Source organism: Thalassophryne amazonica, chromosome 2, assembly GCF_902500255.1.
Source record: "Thalassophryne amazonica chromosome 2, fThaAma1.1, whole genome shotgun sequence".
Classification (NCBI taxonomy): Eukaryota; Metazoa; Chordata; class Actinopteri; order Batrachoidiformes; family Batrachoididae; genus Thalassophryne; species Thalassophryne amazonica.
The window spans coordinates 144693589-144717778 of record NC_047104.1 but is presented as its reverse complement, the minus strand read 5'-3'; the positions used below and the strand labels follow the sequence as shown (position 1 = coordinate 144717778).

Genomic DNA, 24190 nt, shown 5'->3' with positions numbered 1-24190 from the left:
TAATTATTGTATGGCCTTGCCTTACAATATAAAGCGCCCTGGGGCAACTGTTTGTTGTGATTTGGCGCTATATAAATAAAATTGATTGATTGATTGATTAAAGATGAGAATACGTCCACATTCAGCAGATACCACAAACGATTCCTTTTCAAGTGCACTTTTTTTTCACAGTTGAGGATGATCTGAAGCACCTGTTGTTAGTGTGGATGAATTCATGACATAATTATGAGTTAACATGATGAAATATTAACATCAGACAGATTCATTGTAACTTGTATATGGTGCTGTAGAATGTCAGACAACCAATGATGTAACTCCTGAAGTTTTCTATATAACGACATCTGCTTCAATAGGTTTGTTCCTCGACATGATGATGAGTTAGAGCTGGAGGTGGATGATCCGCTGTTTGTGGAGGTCCACGGAGATGATTACTGGTATGAGGGCTACAACATGCGCACCGGTGCCCGAGGCATCTTCCCTGCCTACTATGCTATAGAGGTCACCAAGGACACTGAGAACTATAAAGGTACGAAGACCACCGTGTTGATTAAAAGGGCCACTTCAGACACTTTATGCACTGGGCCCAGTGCTGGGAACAGGATGTGTTCTGACTTTTTCTGCACAGCTTAAAGGTCTCTGCCCACAGTACCTAGTACCTTCCAAGCTCACCCTGCGGCTGCCCTGTGCTGTCTGTTCCAGGGCTCCACACTGCCAACTTTTAGTTTAGACTGACAGGGACATTCAAGCATTTGTGAGCACTGAAAAAGGAGGCGATGCACGTTCACGTATGTGCAGCAGGCAGTGTGTTTGTGTGTGGTGCTTTTCTTCCTTGTTTCTGCTCCAAACAAAATAGCCTGAGGCTTGATGCATTTCAAGTCATGCATGAAAATATTCATGCCGAAATATCAGGAGGTTAGACAAAATTTGTACTGATACCATTCAGATCAGTGAGTTTGCACCATGTCTTCTTCATGCTGTCCTGTGCTGTGGTCTGGAGCACCTGGAAGCACTGATTATGGAGTGCTGTCATAGTTCGAACAAGGACTAATGCACCCTGAAAGTGCTATATAAATCAATCAATCAATCAATCAATCAATCAATCGATTTTATTTATATAGCGCCAAATCACAACAAACAGTTGCCCCAAGGCGCTTTATATTGTAAGGCTAGGCCATACAGTAATTACGTAAAAACCCCAACGGTCAAAACGACCCCCTGTGAGCAACCCCTGTGAGCAAGCACTTGGCGACAGTGGGAAGGAAAAACTCCCTTTTAACAGGAAGAAACCTCCAGCAGAACCAGGCTTAGGGAGGGGCAGTCTTCTGCTGGGACTGGTTGGGGTTGAGGGAGAGAACCAGGAAAAAGACATGCTGTGGAGGGGAGCAGAGATCAATCACTAATGATTAAATGCAGAGTGGTGCATACAGAGCAAAAAGAGAAAGAAACACTCAGTGCATCATGGGAACCCCCCAGCAGTCTAAGTCTATAGCAGCATAACTAAGGGATGGTTCAGGGTCACCTGATCCAGCCCTAACTATAAGCTTTAGCAAAAAGGAAAGTTTTAAGCCTAATCTTAAAAGTAGAGAGGGTGTCTGTCTCCCTGATCCGAATTGGGAGCTGGTTCCACAGGAGAGGAGCCTGAAAGCTGAAGGCTCTGCCTCCCATTCTACTCTTACAAACCCTAGGAACTACAAGTAAGCCTGCAGTCTGAGAGCGAAGCGCTCTATTGGGGTGATATGGTACTACGAGGTCCCTGAGATAAGATGGGACCTGATTATTCAAAACCTTATAAGTAAGAAGAAGAATTTTAAATTCTATTCTAGAATTAACAGGAAGCCAATGAAGAGAGGCCAATATGGGTGAGATATGCTCTCTCCTTCTAGTCCCCGTTAGTACTCTAGCTGCAGCATTTTGAATTAACTGAAGGCTTTTCAGGGAACTTTTAGGACAACCTGATAATAATGAATTACAATAGTCCAGCCTAGAGGAAATAAATGCATGAATTAGTTTTTCAGCATCACTCTGAGACAAGACCTTTCTAATTTTAGAGATATTGCGTAAATGCAAAAAAGCAGTCCTACATATTTGTTTAATATGCACTTTGAAAGACATATCCTGATCAAAAATGACTCCAAGATTTCTCACAGTATTACTAGAGGTCAGGGTAATGCCATCCAGAGTAAGGATCTGGTTAGACACCATGTTTCTAAGATTTGTGTGGCCAAGTACAATAACTTCAGTTTTATCTGAGTTTAAAAGCAGGAAATTAGAGGTCATCCATGTCTTTATGTCTGTAAGACAATCCTGCAGTTTAGCTAATTGGTGTGTGTCCTCTGGCTCTATGGATAGGTAAAGCTGAGTATCATCTGCGTAACAATGAAAATTTAAGCAATGCCGTCTAATAATACTGCCTAAGGGAAGCATGTATAAAGTGAATAAAATTGGTCCTAGCACAGAACCTTGTGGAACTCCATAATTAACCTTAGTCTGTGAAGAAGATTCCCCATTTACATGAACAAATTGTAATCTATTAGATAAATATGATTCAAACCACCGCAGCGCAGTGCCTTTAATACCTATGGCATGCTCTAATCTCTGTAATAAAATTTATGGTCAACAGTATCAAAAGCAGCACTGAGGTCTAACAGAACAAGCACAGAGATGAGTCCACTGTCTGAGGCCATAAGAAGATCATTTGTAACCTTCACTAATGCTGTTTCTGTACTATGATGAATTCTAAAACCTGACTGAAACTCTTCAAATAGACCATTCCTCTGCAGATGATCAGTTAGCTGTTATACAACTGCCCTTTCAAGAATTTTGAGAGAAAAGGAAGGTTGGAGATTGGCCTATAATTATCTAAGATAGCTGGGTCAAGTGATGGCTTTTTAAGTAATGGTTTAATTACTGCCACCTTAAAAGCCTGTGGTACATAGCCAACTAATAAAGATAGATTGATCATATTTAAGATCGAAGCATTAAATAATGGTAGGGCTTCCTTGAGCAGCCTGGTAGGAATGGGGTCTAATAGACATGTTGATGGTTTGGATGAAGTAACTAATGAAAATAACTCAGACAGAACAATCTGAGAGAAAGAGTCTAACCAAATACTGGCATCACTGAAAGCAGCCAAAGATAACGATACGTCTTTGGGATGGTTATGAGTCATTTTTTTCTCTAATAGTTAAAAATTTTATTAGCAAAGAAAGTCATGAAGTCATTACTAGTTAAAGTTAAAGGAATACTCAGCTCAATAGAGCTCTGACTCTTTGTCAGCCTGGCTACAGTGCTGAAAAGAAACCTGGGGTTGTTCTTATTTTCTTCAATTAGTGATGAGTAGTAAGATGTCCTAGCTTTACGGAGGGCTTTTTTATAGAGCAACAGACTCTTTTTCCAGGCTAAGTGAAGATCTTCTAAATTAGTGAGACGCCATTTCCTCTCCAACGTATGGGTTATCTGCTTTAAGCTGCGAGTTTGTGAGTTATACCACGGAGTCAGGCACTTCTGATTTAAAGCTCTCTTTTTCAGAGGAGCTACAGCATCCAAAGTTGTCTTCAATGAGGATGTAAAACTATTGACGAGATATTCTATCTCACTTACAGAGTTTAGGTAGCTACTCTGCACTGTGTTGGTATATGGCATTAGAGAACATAAAGAAGGAATCATATCCTTAAACCTAGTTAAAGCGCTTTCTGAAAGACTTCTAGTGTAATGAAACTTATTCCCCACTGCTGGGTAGTCCATCAGAGTAAATGTAAATGTTATTAAGAAATGATCAGACAGAAGGGAGTTTTCAGGGAATACTGTTAAGTCTTCAATTTCCATACCATAAGTCAGAACAAGATCTAAGATATGATTAAAGTGGTGGGTGGACTCATTTACATTTTGAGCAAAGCCAATTGAGTCTAATAATAGATTAAATGCAGTGTTGAGGCTGTCATTCTCAGCATCTGTGTGGATGTTAAAATCGCCCACTATAATTATCTTATCTGAGCTAAGCACTAAGTCAGACAAAAGGTCTGAAAATTCACAGAGAAACTCACAGTAACGACCAGGAGGACGATAGATAACAACAAATAAAACTGGTTTTTGGGACTTCCAATTTGGATGGACAAGACTAAGAGTCAAGCTTTCAAATGAATTAAAGCTCTGTCTGGGTTTTGATTAATTAATAAGCTGGAATGGAAGATTGCTGCTAATCCTCCACCTCGGCCCATGTTACGAGCGTTCTGGCAGTTAGTGTGACTCTGGGGTGTTGACTCATTTAAACTAACACATTCATCCTGCTGTAACCAGGTTTCTGTAAGGCAGAATAAATCAATATGTTGAGCAATTATTATATCATTTACTAACAGGGACTTAGAAGAGAGAGACCTAATGTTTAATAGACCACATTTAACTGTTTTAGTCTGTGGTGCAGTTGAAGGTTCTATATTATTTTTTCTTTTTGAATTTTTATGCTTAAATAGATTTTTGCTGGTTATTGGTGGTCTGGGAGCAGGCACCGTCTCTACGGGGATGGGGTAATGAGGGGATGGCAGGGGGAGAGAAGCTGCAGAGAGGTGTGTAAGACTACAACTCTGCTTCCTGGTCCCAACCCTGGATAGTCACGGTTTGGAGGATTTAAGAAAACTGGCCAGATTTCTAGAAATGAGAGCTGCTCCATCCAAAGTGGGATGGATGCCGTCTCTCCTAACAAGACCAGGTTTTCCCCAGAAGCTTTGCCAATTATCTATGAAGCCCACCTCATTTTTTGGACACCACTCAGACAGCCAGCAATTCAAGGAGAACATGCGGCTAAACATGTCACTCCCGGTCCGATTGGGGAGGGGCCCAGAGAAAACTACAGAGTCCGACATTGTTTTTGCAAAGTTACACACGATTCAATGTTAATTTTAGTGACCTCCGATTGGCGTAACCGGGTGTCATTACTGCCGACGTGAATTACAATCTTACCAAATTTACGCTTAGCCTTAGCCAGCAGTTTCAAATTTCCTTCAATGTCGCCTGCTCTGGCCCCCGGAAGACAATTGACTATGGTTGCTGGTGTCGCTAACTTCACATTTCTCAAAACAGAGTCGCCAATAACCAGAGTTTGATCTTCAGTGGGTGTGTCGCCGAGTGGGGAAAAACGGTTAGAAATGTGAACGGGTTGGCGGTGTATACGGGGCTTCTGTTTAGGGCTACGCTTCCTCCTCACAGTCACCCAGTCGGCCTGCTTTCCCGGCTGCTCGGGATCTGCCAGAGGGAAACTAACGGCGGCTAAGCTACCTTGGTCTACATCGACTACAGGGGCCTGGCTAGCTGTAGAATTTTCCACGGTGTGGAGCCGAGTCTCCAATTCGCCCAGCCTGGCCTCCAAAGCTACGAATAAGCTACACTTATTACAAGTACCATTACTGCTAAAGGAGGCCAAGGAATAACTAAACATTTCACACCCAGAGCAGAAAAGTGCAGGAGAGACAGGAGAAGCCGCCATGCTAAACCGGCTAAGAGCTAGTAGCTACGCTAAGCTAGCGGATTCCTAAAAACACACAATGTGAATAATGTGTAAATAATTTAGAGGTGATTCAGCAGAGGGAGTGCTTTAGTTAAGGCACGTGAAGATTACACTGTGAAACAATCTAACTGCGCAGATTAAACAGCTAACAGATACAGCAAAACACCGCTGTGCTCCGGAACAGGAAGTGATACAATACCGCAGTGAGAGCCAACCACCAGTAGAGGCAAACAAGAAATAAAGTTATTATTTTGGTCTTCTTGCAAGCACTTCTGTAAGAAGGCTCATAAAGAGGAAAAGTAGCAAACATTACAATGATTTTCAGTCTTAAGATAAGATAATCCTTTATTGACCCACAACGGGGAAATTTGCATTGTTGCAGCAGCAAATGACAAGTTAAAATGCTATAATTTAATAACCAATCACAAAACTTACAAAACCTATAGTTTATGGGCATTTAAAGTCAATAAACTGAATAGTTTTCAGATTTTACTCCTTCAATATTGATGAAATAAAGTGCGCTGATGTCAGATTTATGTGTTTTTGTGTGCTTTCTGAGTGGATTAAAGCCGTTAATAAATGTCCTCTTTTAGTTTAGATCACATTTAAATGTTTCACATTCAAACTCTCCATTTCCACTTGTACTGGACACTTTCCATGTGTGATTTGCTTGCCAAAGAAGCATTTCAGAATAAGATGCCGCATCACAGTAAAGAATTACTTTCATGTTTTTTTTTCACTCTGCTCCTTTTTCTTCTTCTTGTCCAGAATGGTTTTTTTTTCCAAAGTTGGACCTTTTCACCAAGGTTTGAGCAATTTTGGTCCTACGTTTTTGATTAATAAACCAACAAATTAGGAAAATTGTTGTGTGGGCCGCTGAAGAGGAGGTACTGCTGGCCCACCACCACCAGAGGGCACCCTGCCTGGAGTGCGGGCTCCAGGCACCAGAGGGCGCTGCCATCTCACAGGAGCAGCCGGGGTGACAGCTGTCACCCACGACAGCTGTTACCAATCATCTGATCTGCAGCGGTATATCTGCAAGACGTCATCTCCACTTCTCTGCCGAGATATCGCTCTACCAAGGAGGTAACGATCTCAGCTGACTGTGTTGATTCTCTGACAGGAATATCTATTGCTTGTGTGTGTTGGACAGCAGATATTCTGTTTCTTTTTTCTACGAGAGGTGGAGGTGGCATTCCCACCATACGTGTTGCTGGGTGCACACGCACCCACATCTAACTGTTTTTGTTCCTCGCCAGCAGTACCAGATCCGACAAGCGGAGGCAGTGGCCACCTGGGTGTTCGGGACTTGGCGGCTCCAGTATTTCCGGGGTTCGGTGGCGGAGGAAATCGTGTGGTTCCGGTTCTGCTTTGGACGGACGTCTCTTATCTTCGAGCCTGCCCACACGTCACCCTTGTAATTGACTGACTGTTAAATTTCACATTCGCCGTGTTTGGTTGTGCTTTTTCACAACAGTAAAGTGTTGTTATTTGACTTCCTTCATTGTCCGTTCAATTGCGCCCCTGTTGTGGGTCCGTGTTCCTACACTTTCACAACAGGATATCTCGGCCAGCGTCATGGACCCCGAGGGGCGTCAACCGGCTGTTGAACGGCCAATGGAAGAACCGGGCGCACAGGCGTCTGCAGGAGGAATGATCGGTGAGTTGCAGCGAATCCTCACCGCCTTTACGGCTCGGTTGGATCTAATGACCGAGCAAGACATCCTCCTTAACCGCAGGGTGGAGGCTCTCGCCGCTCAGGTGGAAGCGCGCCCTCAGGGCGCTGCTGCGGCTCTCCCTCCTGTCGATCCTGTGCGCAACGTTGACATTCCACAGGTCGTTCAACGACCCCTCCCACCTTCCCCTGAAGCATACATAAGCCCTCCAGAGCCGTATGGGGGTTGTGTGGAGACGTGCGCGGACTTTCTTATGCAGTGTTCGCTCGTCTTCGCACAACGTCCCGTCATGTACGCGACTGATGCTAGTAAGGTAGCTTATGTGATTAATCTGCTTCGCGGTAAGGCATGCGCTTGGGCTACAGCGCTCTGGGAGCAAAATTCACGGCTCCTTCAGACATATGATGGGTTTGTGAGGGAGTTCAGAACAGTGTTCGATCACCAAAATAGAGGAGAGACCGCTTCAGCCGTGCTGCTGTCAATGAGACAGGGGCGCCGCAGCTCAGCTGCTTATGCAGTCGACTTCCGCATCGCGGCGGCGAGGTCCGGCTGGAATAGCACTGCCCTCCGTGCCGCCTTCGTAAACGGACTGTCGTTGGTCCTGAAGGAGCTCCTGGTGGCTAAGGACGAACCGCGGGATTTAGACGGGCTTATTGATCTGGTTATACGATTAGACAATCGGTTAGAAGAACGCCATCGGGAACGAGACGAAGGGCGTGGCCGGGCACGCGCCGTCGCTCTCCCTTCCGGTTCCAACCGAGCTCCGCCCTCCCCACGCTCCACGGCCTCTGCGCTCCGTGTGGTTACAGCTCCCCCTGCTGATGAAGCTATGGACACGAGCAGGGCCATATTTAAACCACCGGATAGACAGAGGAGGCTGGTCCGCGGAGCGTGCTTTGTTTGTGGCTCGATAGAGCATCAAGTGAGGGACTGCCCCGAGCGGTTAAACAACCAATGCCCGCCCCTAGAAACTGGGCTAGGGGTGAGCCAAGACATTCACGTGGGACACACCCATATTGCCACACGACTCCCGGTTACAATCCTTTATGAGGATTTAACCCTTCAGGCCCCAGCACTGGTGGACACGGGCTCTGAAGGGAATTTGCTAGACAGCAAATGGGCCAGGGAGGCAGGGCTCCCTCGTGGCACTTACTTCACCTGTGCAAGTACGGGCACTAAATGGCTCCCTACTCCCTTTAATCACACATAAGACACCTCCAGTAACTCTGGTGGTGTCAGGGAACCACCGGGAGGAGATCGAGTTTTTTGTGACTCCTGCCACCTCCCGCGTGATTCTAGGGTTCCCCTGGATGTTAAAACACAATCCCCGGATCGATTGGCCGTCCGGGGTAGTGGTTCAGTGGAGCGAGACCTGCCATCGGGTATGTTTAGGTTCCTCGGTTCCTCCCGGTTCCCAGGCTAAGGAGGAGGTCAGAGTCCCGCCCAATCTCGGGACAGTGCCGGTGGAGTACCATGACCTTGTGGACGTGTTCAGCAAGGATCTGGCGCTCACCCTTCCCCCGCACCGCCCGTACGGTTGTGCCATTGATTTGGTTCCAGGCGTTGAGTTCCCGTCCAGCAGGCTGTACAACCTCTCACGACCTGAGCGCGAATCAATGGAGACCTACATCCGGGACTCTCTAGCTGCCGGGTTGATCCGGAATTCCACCTCCACGATGGGTGCATGTTTCTTTTTTGTGGGGAAAAAGGATGGCGGACTACGTCCATGCATTGATTACAGGGGGCTGAACGAAATCACGGTTCGTAACCGATACCCATTGCCCTTGTTGGATTCAGTATTCACGCCCCTGCATTGGAGCCCAAATGTTCACTAAACTAGATCTTAGAAATGCGTATCACCTGGTTCGGATCCAGAAGGGAGACGAGTGGAAGACAGCATTTAACACCCCCTTAGGTCATTTTGAGTACCTGGTCATGCCGTTCGGTCTTACAAACGCCCCCGCGACGTTCCAAGCATTGGTTAATGATGTCTTGCGGGATTTCCTGCACCGATTCGTCTTCGTATATCTGGACGATATACTCATCTTTTCTCCGGATCCTGAGACTCATGTCCGGCATGTACGTCAGGTCCTGCAGCAGTTGTTGGAGAACCGGCTGTTTGTGAAGGGCGAGAAGTGCGAGTTCCACCGCACTTCTTTGTCCTTCCTGGGGTTTATCATCTCCCCTAACTCCGTCGCTCCTGATCTGGCCAAGGTCGCGGCGGTGAGAGACTGGCCCCAACCCACCAGCCGTAGGAAGCTGCAACAGTTCCTCGGCTTTGCTAATTTCTACAGGAGGTTCATTAAGGGCTACAGTCAGGTAGTTAGCCCCCTGACAGCCCTGACCTCACCAAAAGTCCCCTTCACCTGGTCGGATCGTTGCGATGCCGCGTTCAAGGAGTTGAAACGGCGCTTCTCGTCTGCACCCGTTCTGGTGCAGCCCGATCCTAGTCGCCAGTTAGTGGTTGAAGTGGACGCCTCGGACTCAGGGATAGGAGCTGTGCTTTCCCAGAGCGGGAAGACCGATAAGGTCCTTCACCCGTGTGCCTATTTTTCCCGCAGGTTGACCCCGGCCGAACGGAACTATGACGTCTGCAATCGAGAAGTCCTTGCGGTGAAAGAGGCTCTTGAAGAGTGGAGACATCTGTTGGAGGGAACGTCTGTGCCATTCACGGTTTTCACTGACCACCGGAACCTGGAGTATATCAGGACCGCCAAGCGGCTGAACCCCAGGCAAACCCGCTGGTCACTGTTCTTCTGCCGTTTTGACTTCCGGATCACTTACTGTCCCGGGACCAAAAACCAGAGATCGGATGCCTTGTCCCAGGTACATGAAGATGAAGTCAAAGCGGAGTTGTCGGATCCACCGGAACCCATCATCCCGGAGTCCACTATCGTGGCCACCCTCACCTGGGACGTAGAGAGAACCGTCCGGGAGGCCCTGGCACGAAGCCCGGACCCCGGAACTGGGCCGAAGAACAGACTCTACGTCCCACCAGAGGCTAGGGCTGCAGTCCTGGACTTCTGTCACGGCTCCAAGCTCTCCTGTCATCCAGGGGTGCGAAGAACCGTGGCAGTTGTCCGGCAGCGCTTCTGGTGGGCGTCCCTAGAGGCCGACGTCCGGGATTATATCCAGGCCTGCACCACCTGCGCCAGGGGCAAGGCTGATCATCGCAGGGCTTCGGGACTGCTCCAGCCGCTGCCCGTGCCTCATCGCCCCTGGTCCCACATCGGCCTGGATTTTGTCACGGGCCTCCCACCGTCCCAGGGCAACACCACCATCCTCACGATAGTGGACCGATTCTCCAAGGCGGCCCACTTCGTGGCCCTCCCGAAGCTCCCGACGGCCCAGGAGACAGCGGACCTCCTGGTCCACCACGTCGTCCGGCTGCATGGGATTCCAACAGACATCGTCTCCGATCGCGGTCCCCAGTTCTCCTCGCAAGTCTGGAGGAGCTTCTGCCAGGAACTGGGGGCCACGGTGAGTCTCTCATCCGGGTATCATCCCCAGACCAACGAGCAAGCAGAACGGGCCAATCAGGAGGTGGAACAGGCCCTGCGTTGCGTGACGGCCGCGCACCCGGCGGCCTGGAGTACTCATTTGGCCTGGATCGAGTACGCCCATAACAGCCAGGTGTCGTCAGCCACCGGCCTCCCCCCTTTCGAGGTGTGTCTGGGGTACCAGCCTCCTTTGTTTCCGGTGGTTGAGGGAGAGGTCGGTGTGCCCTCGGTCCAGGCCCACCTGCGGAAGTGCCGTCGGGTGTGGCGTGCCGCCCGTTCTGCTTTGCTGAGGACCCGGATGAGGACGAAGGCCCATGCAGACCGTCGGCGGACCCCGGCCCCTACGTATCGGCCAAGGCAGGAAGTGTGGTTGTCAACTAAGGACATTCCCCTCCAAGTGGTCTCCCCTAAATTGCAGGATCGGTATATCGGTCCGTTTAGGATCCTCAAGGTCATCAGTCCAGCCGCAGTGAGGCTTCAGCTTCCGGCCTCACTGCGGATCCATCCCGTTTTCCATGTGTCCCGACTTAAGCCACATCACACTTCACCCCTCTGTACTCCGGGTCCGGCACCACCTCCTGCCCGGATCATCGATGGCGAGCCGGCTTGGACTGTGCGCCGGCTTTTGGATGTCCGAAGGATGGGCCGGGGCTTCCAGTATTTGGTGGACTGGGAGGGGTACGGCCCCGAAGAACGCTCCTGGGTGAAGAGGAGCTTCATCCTGGACCCGGCCCTCCTGGCCGATTTCTACCGCCGCCACCCGGACAAGCCTGGTCGGGCTCCAGGAGGCGCCCGTTGAGGGAGGGGTCCTGTTGTGTGGGCTGCTGAAGAGGAGGTACTGCTGGCCCACCACCACCAGAGGGCACCCTGCCTGGAGTGCGGGCTCCAGGCACCAGAGGGCGCTGCCATCTCACAGGAGCAGCCGGGGTGACAGCTGTCACCCACGACAGCTGTTACCAATCATCTGATCCGCAGCGGTATATCTGCAAGACGTCATCTCCACTTCTCTGCCGAGATATCGCTCTACCAAGGAGGTAACGATCTCAGCTGACTGTGTTGATTCTCTGACAGGAATATCTATTGCTTGTGTGTGTTGGACAGCAGATATTCTGTTTCTTTTTTCTACGAGAGGTGGAGGTGGCATTCCCACCATACGTGTTGCTGGGTGCACACGCACCCACATCTAACTGTTTTTGTTCCTCGCCAGCAGTACCAGATCCGACAAGCGGAGGCAGTGGCCACCTGGGTGTTCGGGACTTGGCGGCTCCAGTATTCCCGGGGTTCGGTGGCGGAGGAAATCGTGTGGTTCCGGTTCTGCTTTGGACGGACGTCTCTTATCTTCGAGCCTGCCCACACGTCACCCTTGTAATTGACTGACTGTTAAATTTCACATTCGCCGTGTTTGGTTGTGCTTTTTCACAACAGTAAAGTGTTGTTATTTGACTTCCTTCATTGTCCGTTCATTTGCGCCCCTGTTGTGGGTCCGTGTTCCTACACTTTCACAACAAAAATATCATAAATTAATAAAATATAACCTTCACAGCAGAAGTGTCAGTTACTGTGTTTCAAACTATTTTTGTCTCTGGAACAGAACAACAGCTTTGATGCTATTTGATGCTGTTTCTGACAGCAGCATCCTTCTGAGGACTGTTTGTCTTTGATTGTGCAATAGAGAATTACAACTGGCAGATTATATTTTTGGGTACCCATACTCACGCCACAATGTTTCACCAGCATTATCCATTTTTCCTGAATTTGGAGCATATTTGGAGCGTTTGCATGTATGGAGCTACATATTGTTACTGATCAGTATTTATCATGCAACAGCAACGATATGTATTATTATTAATAGTAGTTGTTATGATGAACGTTGTTGTTGATTATGTTGTCCGTTTAATTGGTCTATTGAAGATTTCAACTGTATTTTATGTAAATTTGTTTTTTGCCCTTCATGAGCAGGATGTGAGGGGATTGACTGTTGTTTTTTTTTCTTTCTTTCTTTTCTAAGCAGTGAAAAGCAGTGAATGGATGGACAGATACAGTCTGAAGTTCCTCGGCTCTGTACAGGTGCCGTATCATAAAGGAAACGATGTACTATGTGCAGCTATGCAGAAGGTACGAACATTATATGTGTTTGACAACATGAGTGAAACAAGAACAACATAAAGATTTCGTTTTGTGTGTCCTTTTAGAGGCACAATTCTTCTGATATAGAAGTACTGTGCCTCTAAAAGATCACTGATTATTTTACGTTGGTTAGATTTTTTTTTTTTTGGTCTCACTAAATATGTTTGGTTTTTTGGCACCCCTTGATTTATACAAACTAGCAGAGGTACCAGTCTTCACCTGGGTGAAGAATACTTATCAAGTTGTAAATGGTTTTTTTTTTTGTAGAAAAATGAATAAATAATAATAATACTAGTAGTAGTTAAGCACACCGTGGGAATCTGCCCATCAGTGTGGTGGTTTTAGGCTACAAATAAACTACAGCGCACACAAAGTGTTCTTGTTCACTCTTAAAAGTGCTGTGTCTTTGTGCTAATAGTGTTACACTGTTTATTGTATGACTGCTCCAGCCACCCTGTGACCCTTAAAATAAATAGAATAAGAATAGAATATTATAGAAAATGGGATGGCGCATAGGTGGCTCTGTGTCTGATGAACGAAGCCTAAACACGCCCCTCTCTTCGAGTCCGAACCATCTAACTCACAGGCTAACCTCGGTTTGGGTGTTTATTAAATCTTACTATATGGTATGTGATTTTGCCCACTTCTGATTGGCCCATTCCCCCCTTTCTGAGCTGTGCCACATGCCGAGTTGACTGCTGGTGGAGCCGAGTAGACCACGCATGCGAAACGAGTACACCCCGCATGCAGTGTAGCGCTAGCTAATCGAGCGATGCCTTCTATCGATAACGACCAACCAGATAACGCGATACAAGGCCTACTTTGGCTGTTAGTTTGTTGACAAGATGGCAGAAGACAGGTTTGCGTCTGTTAGCGACGCTGACTTAAAATGAATTTTACACAAAAAAGATGCGAAGAACACCCACAGAAATACACAGTCAGCAGCCAGCCTGTTTCACAAGTACGTCACTGAAAAGGGACACGTGCCCAGCTTTGAAACTTATGACAGACGGATGCTTGACGGAGTACTCGGTCGATTTTACGCGGAAGCTAGACAGGCGAATGGCGAAAACAAGCCTGATGACTCTTCATCACGGACTTAACAGGCATCTTCAGTCGATCGATGGGATGTCAGTTGGTGCACTATGACAGTAATAATAAAGAGTTGAAACTTGAGATTGATTTTTCAGTTTTAGTATGTTTGACAAACTCCTAATTTTCTTGTTTACCGTATAATAAAGCAGTTATAGACTTCTGATTTCAGTGTACCCGTGATTTCACCTCATCAAAAGTCTATAATTGTATAATATTTTTGAAGACTACGCAGCTGTTCTAACGGTTTGCTTTGATGTGGACAATAAAGGTTATGAATTGCTGATTTTCTCGGAAACTGTGCATTAACTGGGCTTAACGGACAAAGCTACTGAAGCTGCTAAAAGTGCTAATTTCATTATCTTACAACATTAAATAAGATGAGCGTTTCACTCAGCACAAATATTGCAGCAAGGACATTTTAGAAGATCTGTTACGACATTTCACCACACAGCAAGCCATATTATTCCAGGTGTTTGTATTGAAATACTCTACAACCCCTGGCAAAAATTATGGAATCACCGGCCTCGGAGGATGTTCATTCAGTTGTTTAATTTTGTAGAAAAAAAGCAGATCACAGACATGACACAAAACTAAAGTCATTTCAAATGGCAACTTTCTGGCTTTAAGAAACACTATAAGAAATCAGGAAAAAAAATTGTGGCAGTCAGTAACGGTTACTTTTTTAGACCAAGCAGAGGGAAAAAATATGGATTCACTAAATTTTGAGGAAAAAATTATGGAATCATGAAAAACTAAAGAACGCTCCAACACATCACTAGTATTTTGTTGCACCACCTCTGGCTTTTATAACAGCTTGCAGTCTCTGAGGCATGGACTTAATGAGTGACAAACAGTACTCTTCATCAATCTGGCTCCAACTTTCTCTGATTGCTGTTGCCAGATCAGCTTTGCAGGTTGGAGCCTTGTCATGGACCATTTTCTTCAACTTCCACCAAAGATTTTCAATTTATTAAGATCCGGACTATTTGCAGGCCATGACATTGACCCTATGTGTCTTTTTGCAAGGAATGTTTTCACAGTTTTTACTCTATGGCAAGATGCATTATCACCTTGAAAAATGATTTCATCATCCCCAAACATCCTTTCAATTGATGGGATAAGAAATGTGTCCAAAATATCAACGTAAACTTGTGCATTTATTGATGATGTAATGACAGCCATCTCCCTAGTGCCTTTACCTGACATGCAGCCCCATATCATCAATGACTGTGGAAATTTACATGTTCTCTTCAGGCAGTCATCTCATTGGAACGGCACCAAACAAAAGTTCCAGCATCATCACCTTGCCCAATGCAGATTCGAGATTCATCACTGAATATAACTTTCATCCAGTCATCCACAGTCCACGATTGCTTTTCCTTAGCCCATTGTAACCTTGTTTTTTTCTGTTTAGGTGTTAATGATGGTTTTCATTTAGCTTTTCTGTATGTAAATCCCATTTCCTTTAGACGGTTTCTTACATTTCGGTCACAGACGTTGACTCCAGTTTCCTCCCATTCGTTCCTCATTTGTTTTGTTGTGCATTTTCGATTTTTGAGACATATTGCTTTAAGTTTTCTGTCTTGACACTTTGAAGTCTTCCTTGGTCTACCAGTATGTTTGCCTTTAACAACCTTCCCATGTTGTTTGTATTTGGTCCAGAGTTTAGACACAGCTGACTGTGAACAACCAACATCTTTTGCAACATTGCGTGATGATTTACCCTCTTTTAAGAGTTTGATAATCCTCTCCTTTGTTTCAATTGACATCTCTCTTGTTGGAGCCATGATTCATGTCAGTCCACTTGGTGCAACAGTTCTCCAAGGTGTGATCACTCCTTTTTAGATGCAGACTAATGAGCAGATCTGATTTGATGCAAGGGGTTAGTTTTGGGGATGAAAATTTACAGGGTGATTCCGTAATTTATTCCTCAGAATTGAGTGATTCCATATTCCACCCTGTACAATTGTCACAGAACAGGAAACTACCTATTGAGGCCAAAACTATTTTTTGTACCAGGCTGTAAACATATATTTATTTCTGCTCTAAAATGAGACATTTTAACAAGGGCTCCTATGGGAATGAGCTCTGTTTTAGAGCCAGCCTCAAGAGGCCACTCAAGGAACTGCACCTTTTTGTACTTCTAGTTTGGCTTCCTCTCAGGCCATAGAAGTGTACTGATTGGTGTTAAGGTTATTTTCAGACTACCTGATAATGGTAAATTTTTTAGGGCTCCTTCACACATAGTACGTACAACTCAGGGCGACTCACTGCGATAGAGCTCGTATGAGTGCACCACGAAACATCGCACTGACGGGCAGGCCTGCAGGATGCTGGTGCAACAGTTCGTGCACATGACTGTGTCTTTCGAGCAGGAACACAGTGCAAGCAGCTGCAGCTGCTTTTGTAGGGTTTTATTGGTTTAGCTCTATAAAAGATAACTTTTCAGTTAGCGGATTAATGGTTATGGAAGCTAACTTTTTAGTTAGCTGTGCCCACCACTGGATGTCCAGGACCTGAAATGTCTCAACAGCTGTGGGCAGCCAGCCACACCCCCTGTCCTGTCAGCGCACAGACCAAGATGTCACTCTGTGATCAGTTGAGAGATGCCTCGTCTGCTGTTTCTCTTTGTTTTCAGTCATATTTGCTTTTATGTTTATTGATTTTTTTTTTCCTTTATTTTTCTTTCAGATTGCGACCAACAGACGGATGACTTTGAGGTACAATCCACCATCATCATGTGTCCTGGAGATCAGTGTTAAAGGCATCAAGCTCGCAGTTCAGGAGGATTACTACGCCTGTGACAGGGTACTAATAAGACCATGACACAGTAAATGACTCCAAAACAAATGCCAACTATTAATTCATATTAGCTGATACATGATATTAAATTTTGACTGTTGTAATTAATAAATAAAAAAATCATTAAATAAAGTATCTTATCAAATATGTGGGTTAAGGCTTTACATAAAGAGGAGACAGTTTGCAAAATTGTCCTTATAAATAATCTATTTAATAAATAAACTCTTCAGAAATAATCACATTGATTTTTACTGAATTGCAGTGGTGTTTAATAATATTATACAACCCCAATTCCAATGAAGTTGGGACGTGTGAAATGTAAATAAAAACAGAATACGATTTGCAAATCCTCTTCAATCTATATTCAATTGAATACTCCACAAAGACAAGATATTTAATGTTCAAAAACAGTAAAGTTTATCAGTTTGCAAACTGATAAACTTTATTGTTTTTGTGCAAATATTTGCTCATTTTGAAATGGATGCCTGCAACACGTTTCAAAAAAGCTGGGACAGTGGTATGTTTACCACTGTGTTACATCACCTTTCCTTCTAACAACACTCAATAAGCGTTTGGGAACTGAGGACACTAATTGTTGAAGCTTTGTAGGTGGAATTCTTTCCCATTCTTGCTTGATGTACGACTTCAGTTGTTCAACGGTCCACGGTCTCTGTTGTCATATTCTGTGCTTCATAATGCTCCACACATTTTCAGTGGGTGACAGGTCTGGACTGCAGGCAGGCCAGTCTAGTACCCGCACTCTTTTACTACGAAGCCACACTGTTGTAACACATGTAGAATGTGGCTTGGCATTGTCTTGCTGAAATAAGCAGGGACGTCCCTGAAAAAGACGTTGCTTGGATGGCAGCATGTGTTGCTCCAAAACCTGGATGTACCTTTCAGCATTGATGGTGCCATCACAGATGTGTAAGTTATCCATGCCATGGGCACTAACACACCCCCATACCATCACGGATGCTGGCTTTTGAAGTTTGTGCTGGTAACAATCTGGATTGTCTTTTTCCTCTTTTGTCCGGAGGACACGACGTCCATGATTTCCAAAAACAATTAGAAATGTGGACTCATCAGACCACAGCACATTTTTCTGCTTTGTGTCTGTCCATTTCATTAGCAGCTTTATGCAATTGCTTTATACAGTTACGTCACTCTCTCAGGGCGTGTCGTCACTCTCTCAGAGCTGCGTGTCGTCAGAGCGAGCTGCAAAAAGTTTGTACCTGAGTTTTCTGAGGTGGTGTTTGTAGTTGCCATCTGCCACGCTGGTGTTTGCCAACCTGGACAGTGGGAATACCACCTCAACCGGCAACTTAGCCCCGCGACTGTACAGCAACAACGTCCGAGGCCCGCCCAACGTGGTGAATTCACTGAGGCCGCGCGCTGCGTCATTAACGCTGCGCGTCACGAGTGCCGCTTCCCAGAGGCCTCGTGCAGCCACCGCGGATCCATCAGCGCGGAAACACCGAGGCCGCGCGGCACCAGCGCAGTGCAGATCCATCCCGGTGACAAACAACGCAGGCTGTTAACATCGGCTATCGTCAAGCTGCCCATAAGCCGACCATGGGGCCTAAGAAGGTTCTGACAGCGGAGGAAGGTGACGATATTAAAAAATCTCTGGACTTTCTATCAGAGGAGATTTCTGTTGTGAAGCAGCAACAGACATCAATCATGGATCTGGTGGAGGAGGTGAAGGCATTACGGCTCCAGAACGCTGAGAAAGACCGGCATCTGGTGCAGCTGGAAAATAGAGTGGCTGAATTGGAGCAGTACACCAGAATCAACGACGTCATCATCACAGGTCTTCACATCAAACCACGGTCCTACGCACGGGCGGTAACAGATGAGAGCGGAGGGGAGCCCAGTGAACAGGAGGTCAGCTCTGTGGAAAAACAGGTTGTTGATTTCCTCCTATCTAAAGGTATAGAAATGGATTTAAATAACATTGAAGCGTGCCACCCTCTGCCCCGGAGAAATGACGGTGATAAACGAACCGTCATCATGAGATTCATCAACAGAAAACACAAAACAGCACTGTTAAAACAAGGAAGAAAACTGAAAGGGACAAACATATTCATCAGTGAACATCTCACCAAACGGAATGCCGACATTGCCAGGAAAGCACGCTTCTTAAAGAAACAGGGAAAAATCCAGCACACATGGACTTCAAACTGTAAAATATTCATCAAACTGAACGGATCACCAGAACAAGCAAAGGTTATGGCAATAAGGAACATCGAGGAGCTGGACAAATATGAACAATAGGTATGAGGACTCAAACACATCACAGCACCATGATGCAGACTGGAGCAACCCACTCATCCACATCATCTACACCCGGAGACAAGAGAGACATAATGACTAAGGATAATGATCTGTGTATTTCTGCCCAGGAGCTCTGTCTAGATACATTTAATTATAATAACTCTGCTAACCACCCCTTCGAATCTGAAAATGATCCTGATACCTTTTTCAGTGAGAATATTGTGAGACGGTGCAAATATTTTACAGAAGAACAATTCAAAAATTATAAAATCAATGATGAAGATTTTTCAATTATACATTTCAACAGCAGAAGTCTTTCTCGTAATCTGTCCACTATTAATGATTGTTTGAAAACATCCAAAAAACGTTTTTCAGTTATTGCAATTTCAGAAACATGGTTAAATGAGGATAATAAAGATCTGGTATATCTTGATGGTTATGAATTGTTCCTGGTTAATAGGCAGACGAGAAGGGGTGGAGGCGTTGCATTGTTTGTAAGGTCAGATTATAACTGTAAACTCATTAACAACATGTCATTTACAGTGGACAACATCATGGAATGTGTTACCATAGAAATTACATCTATAAACTCCAAAAACATAGTTGTTAGTTGCATTTACAGAGCTCCTGGGACAAATATGGACACCTTTGAAGACATTATCTTAGGAATGTACAACAAAATCAACAGAAATAAGCATTTATTTGTCTGTGGAGATTTCAATATAGATTTTTTAAACCCTCACAATCATCCACAAATTACCTCATTTATAAACACCTTGTACTCTTTAGGAGTGTTTCCAACCATCATTCATCCTAGCAGAATAACTATGGATACAACAGCTCTTATTGACAATATTTTAACTAACGTTATAGCCGGTAATCTTAGTGGGGGACTACTGGTCAGTGATATCAGTGATCACTTGCCAGTTTTCTCAGTCTTTGCATTGGAGGGTTGTTGTATGTATCAAAGCAATATCAAATTCATGAGTAGAAAAGTAACACCTGAAACAATTGATAATTTAAGGGAGGATTTATCAAGTCAGAATTGGTCAGATGTTTTTTGTTGATGATGTTGACAGGTCATATGATGCTTTCATTTCCATTTTTTCCAGTTTGTATAATAAACACTGTCCATTTGTTGACAAAATATATAGAAATCAATATAGCAACAAACCATGGATAACTAACGGTCTTCAGAGGGCATGTAAAAAGAAAAACGTACTATATAAACAATGCATAAAACTACGAACTAAGGAAGCTGAAAGTAAGTATAAAACATATAAGAATACGTTAATCAATATCATGAGACTCAGTAAAAAAATATATTATAATGAGTTACTTGTCAAAAATAGAAATAACATCAAAAACACATGGAACATATTAAATGAAATAGTAAAAAAGAATAGAGTAACTAGAGATTATCCTTCATTTTTTCAGAGTAACAACTACACGATTGATAACGACAAGTCTATTGCTGAACACTTTAATGAATACTTCGTTAATGTGGGTAAAAATCTTGCCAGTAAAATTGACTCATCAACTAATAACTTCTGGGTAAATAATTCAACATTTAACAAATCTGTTTCAGTGTTCATTGGTGGTACTCATGAAAGGGAAATACTTGATCTGGTTCATGGTTCAAAAAGTAAGAAATTGACTGATTTTAATAATTTGGATATGGCTTTATTAAAAAAGTTATTGATTGTATAGTAAAACCGTTCAATTATATTTGCAATATGTCACTAAGTACTGGTAAATTTCCTTCTCAAATGAAAATAGCCAAAGTAATTCCTCTGTTTAAAACTGGTGACAAACACACATTTTCTAATTATAGACCTATATCACTCCTGCCACAATTTTCCAAAATTTTGGAAAAAATATTTGCTAAAAGATTAAATGATTATTTACTGAAGCATAACATCATTTGTGAAGAACAATATGGATTCAGAAGGTCTCGAACTACATCACATGCTTTGATGGACTTTGTGGAAAGTATAGCAACTGCAATTGACAATAAACAATACACAATAGGTGTTTTTTTTTTTTTTTTTTTATTTACAGAAAGCGTTTGACACAATTAACCATGGAATACTATTAATTAAACTGCAGTAATATGGAATCAGAGGTCTGGCATATGAATGGATAGCTAGTTATTTACAAGGCAGATTTCAGTATGTTCAATTCAATAATACAAATTCTGAACTCAGGGATGTCACATGTGGGGTGCCGTAGGGCTCAGTGCTGGGTCCTTTGTTGTTTATAATCTATATAAATGATATAAGTTGGGTGTCGAGTTCACTGAGATGTATCCTTTTTGCGGATGATACAGCTGTGTTCTGTAGCGGTGAAAATCTTGAACAGCTTCTGGACATAGTGGAGAAAGAACTGGAAAAATTTAAGGTTTGTTTGACGCTAATAAGTTGTCACTCAACCTTGGGAAAACTAAATGTATTATGTTTGGAAATAAACAGGCACCCAAATGTAAAAATTTAACTATAAACAATAAGGAAATTGAGTTAGTAACAGAGAATAAATTTTTAGGTGTTATAATTGATAATAAATTTAGCTGGAAACCACATATAAATTATGTGAAATCAAAATTGTCAAAAACTATAGCCATTTTGTATAAAGCCAAAGACCTACTGCCGCAAGAAGGGTTACTTACTTTATATCATTCTCTGATGGTACCATATATGACATATTGTGTTGAGTCATGGGGAAACACTTACAAATCAAATACCAATCCAATATTCCTTTTGCAAAAACGATCCATACGAATCATCTGCAATAAATAATATCGTGAACCAACTCATTCTCTATTTGTGTCTTTAAATTTATTAAAATTCATAGATTTGGTCGATTACATTACAATTCAAACTTTATTTTGAGCGAAAAACCAAGCCTTACCGAGACATGTCCAGAGTCTGTTCCGATTGAGGGAATCCAGATAGAGTTTAAGAGGTTGTGCAATTTTTATGAAACCACCAGTAAGAACAAATGTAAAGGGTTTTTGTGTGTCTGTGGTTGGGGTGAGGAAATGGAACAAATGTTCAACAGAGGTTAGAATGAGTAGTACCTTAGTAAGATTTAAGAAACTACTCAAAAAGAACATTATGTCTAAGTATCATAAAGAAGCAAATATAATTTGATTTATATGGAATGTTCAATTTATAAGTGGGACTTATTGTATATTTGAATGTGTGGGTATGTATATGCGTATGTAGATATATAGATATGGGTAGGTGTATATGTATATAAGTGACTGTGTATATGTATGTATATATTTATGTTTGTAAAGTATATATGGCACAGCCCAAGCAGAGGGTCACCCCCAAGAGCCTGGTCTGCTTGAGGTTTCTTCCTTATAGGGAGTTTTTCCTCACCACAGTTGCCTAGTGCTTGCTCTGGGGGTTGGTAAGGTTAGTCCTTACTGGCGTAAAGTGCCTTGATTCGACTTTCTTGTGATCTGGTACTATATAAATATAATTATAAGTGAATAGTATATTGATGTGTATGTCTGTGTGTCGACATGTAGTAGTGAATTTGTATTTACACACTCAACAAAAATATAAACGCAACACTTTTGGTTTTGCTCCCATTTTGTATGAGATGAACTCAAAGATCTAAAACTTTTTCCACATACACAATATCACCATTTCCCTCAAATATTGTTAACAAACCAGTCTAAATCTGTGATAGTGAGCACTTCTCCTTTGCTGAGATAATCCATCCCACCTCACAGGTGTGCCATATCAAGATGCTGATTAGGCACCATGATTAGTGCACAGGTGTGCCTTAGACTGCCCACAATAAAAGGCCACTCTGAAAGGTGCAGTTTTATCACACAGCACAATGCCACAGATGTCGCAAGATTTGAGGGAGCGTGCAATTGGCATGCTGACAGCAGGAATGTCAACCAGAGCTGTTGCTCGTGTATTGAATGTTCATTTCTCTACCATAAGCCGTCTCCAAAGGCCTTTCAGAGAATTTGGCAGTACATCCAACCAGCCTCACAACCGCAGACCACGTGTAACCACACCAGCCCAGGACCTCCACATCCAGCATGTTCACCTCCAAGATCGTCTGAGACCAGCCACTCGGACAGCTGCTGAAACAATCGGTTTGCATAACCAAAGAATTTTTGCACAAACTGTCAGAAACCGTCTCAGGGAAGCTCATCTGCATGCTCGTCGTTCTCATCGGGGTCTCGACCTCACTCCAGTTCGTCGTCGCAACTTCGCACAGCCATTGAAGAGGAGTGGACCAACATTCCACAGGCCACAATTGACAACCTGATCAACTCTATGCGAAGGAGATGTGTTGCACTGCATGAGGCAAATGGTGGTCACACCAGATACTGACTGGTATCCCCCCCCCCCAATAAAACAAAACTGCACCTTTCAGAGTGCCCTTTTATTGTGGACAGTCTAAGGCACACCTGTGCACTAATCATGGTGTCTAATCAGCATCTTGATATGGCACACCTGTGAGGTGGGATGGATTATCTCAGCAAAGGAGAAGTGCTCACTATCACAGATTTAGACTGGTTTGTGAACAATATTTGAGGGAAATGGTGATATTGTGTATGTGGAAAAAGTTTTAGATCTTTGAGTTCATCTCATACAACATGGGAGCAAAACCAGAAGTGTTGCGTTTATATTTTTGTTGAGTATATGTAAATATGACTGATTAGAATTGTTGGACTTGTACTAGCAGGGGTGGGCGCTAATAAGCTTTGCTTCAGCCCACACCCTTTCGGACTCACTAGTTTTGTCTGTTTTGTTTGTTTGTGGAATTGTTCATTTTTTTCTATTTGAATATTTTGTCTGCCGAATAAAAAAACTTTGTCACTTTGTCAAACTTTGTCACTTGTCATTTCAAATGAACTCGTTTCTGGATGTTGTTGATGTATGGCTTTCGCTTTGCATGGTAAAGTTTTAACTTGCACTTGTAGATGTAGTGACGAATTGTGTTAACTGACAGTGGTTTTCTGAAGTGTTCCTGAGCCCACGCGGTAAGAACCTTTACACAATGATGTCAGTTTTTAATGCAGTGCTGCTTGAGGGATCAAAGGTCACGGGCATTCTATGTTGGTTTTCGGCCTTGCCGCTTACCTGTAGAAAGTTCTTCAGATTCTCTGAATCTTTATATTATATTAATTATATTATGGACTGTAGATGATGGAATCCCTAAATTCCTTGCAATTGAATGTT

The 24190-nt window shown here is 43.9% G+C and overlaps 1 protein-coding gene across 2 annotated transcripts in view; it reads left to right on the top strand.

Moving 5' to 3' along the window:
• The window catches only part of mapk8ip1b (mitogen-activated protein kinase 8 interacting protein 1b), a 167447-nt gene that overhangs the window by 131291 nt on the left and 11966 nt on the right, over positions 1-24190 (top strand). For both annotated transcript variants that reach the window (XM_034195538.1, XM_034195547.1), the window contains exons 7-9: positions 354-526; positions 12685-12791; positions 16590-16706. In XM_034195538.1, coding sequence (XP_034051429.1) covers positions 354-526; positions 12685-12791; positions 16590-16706 — 397 coding nt within the window. The remainder of the gene's footprint in view (positions 1-353; positions 527-12684; positions 12792-16589; positions 16707-24190) is intronic.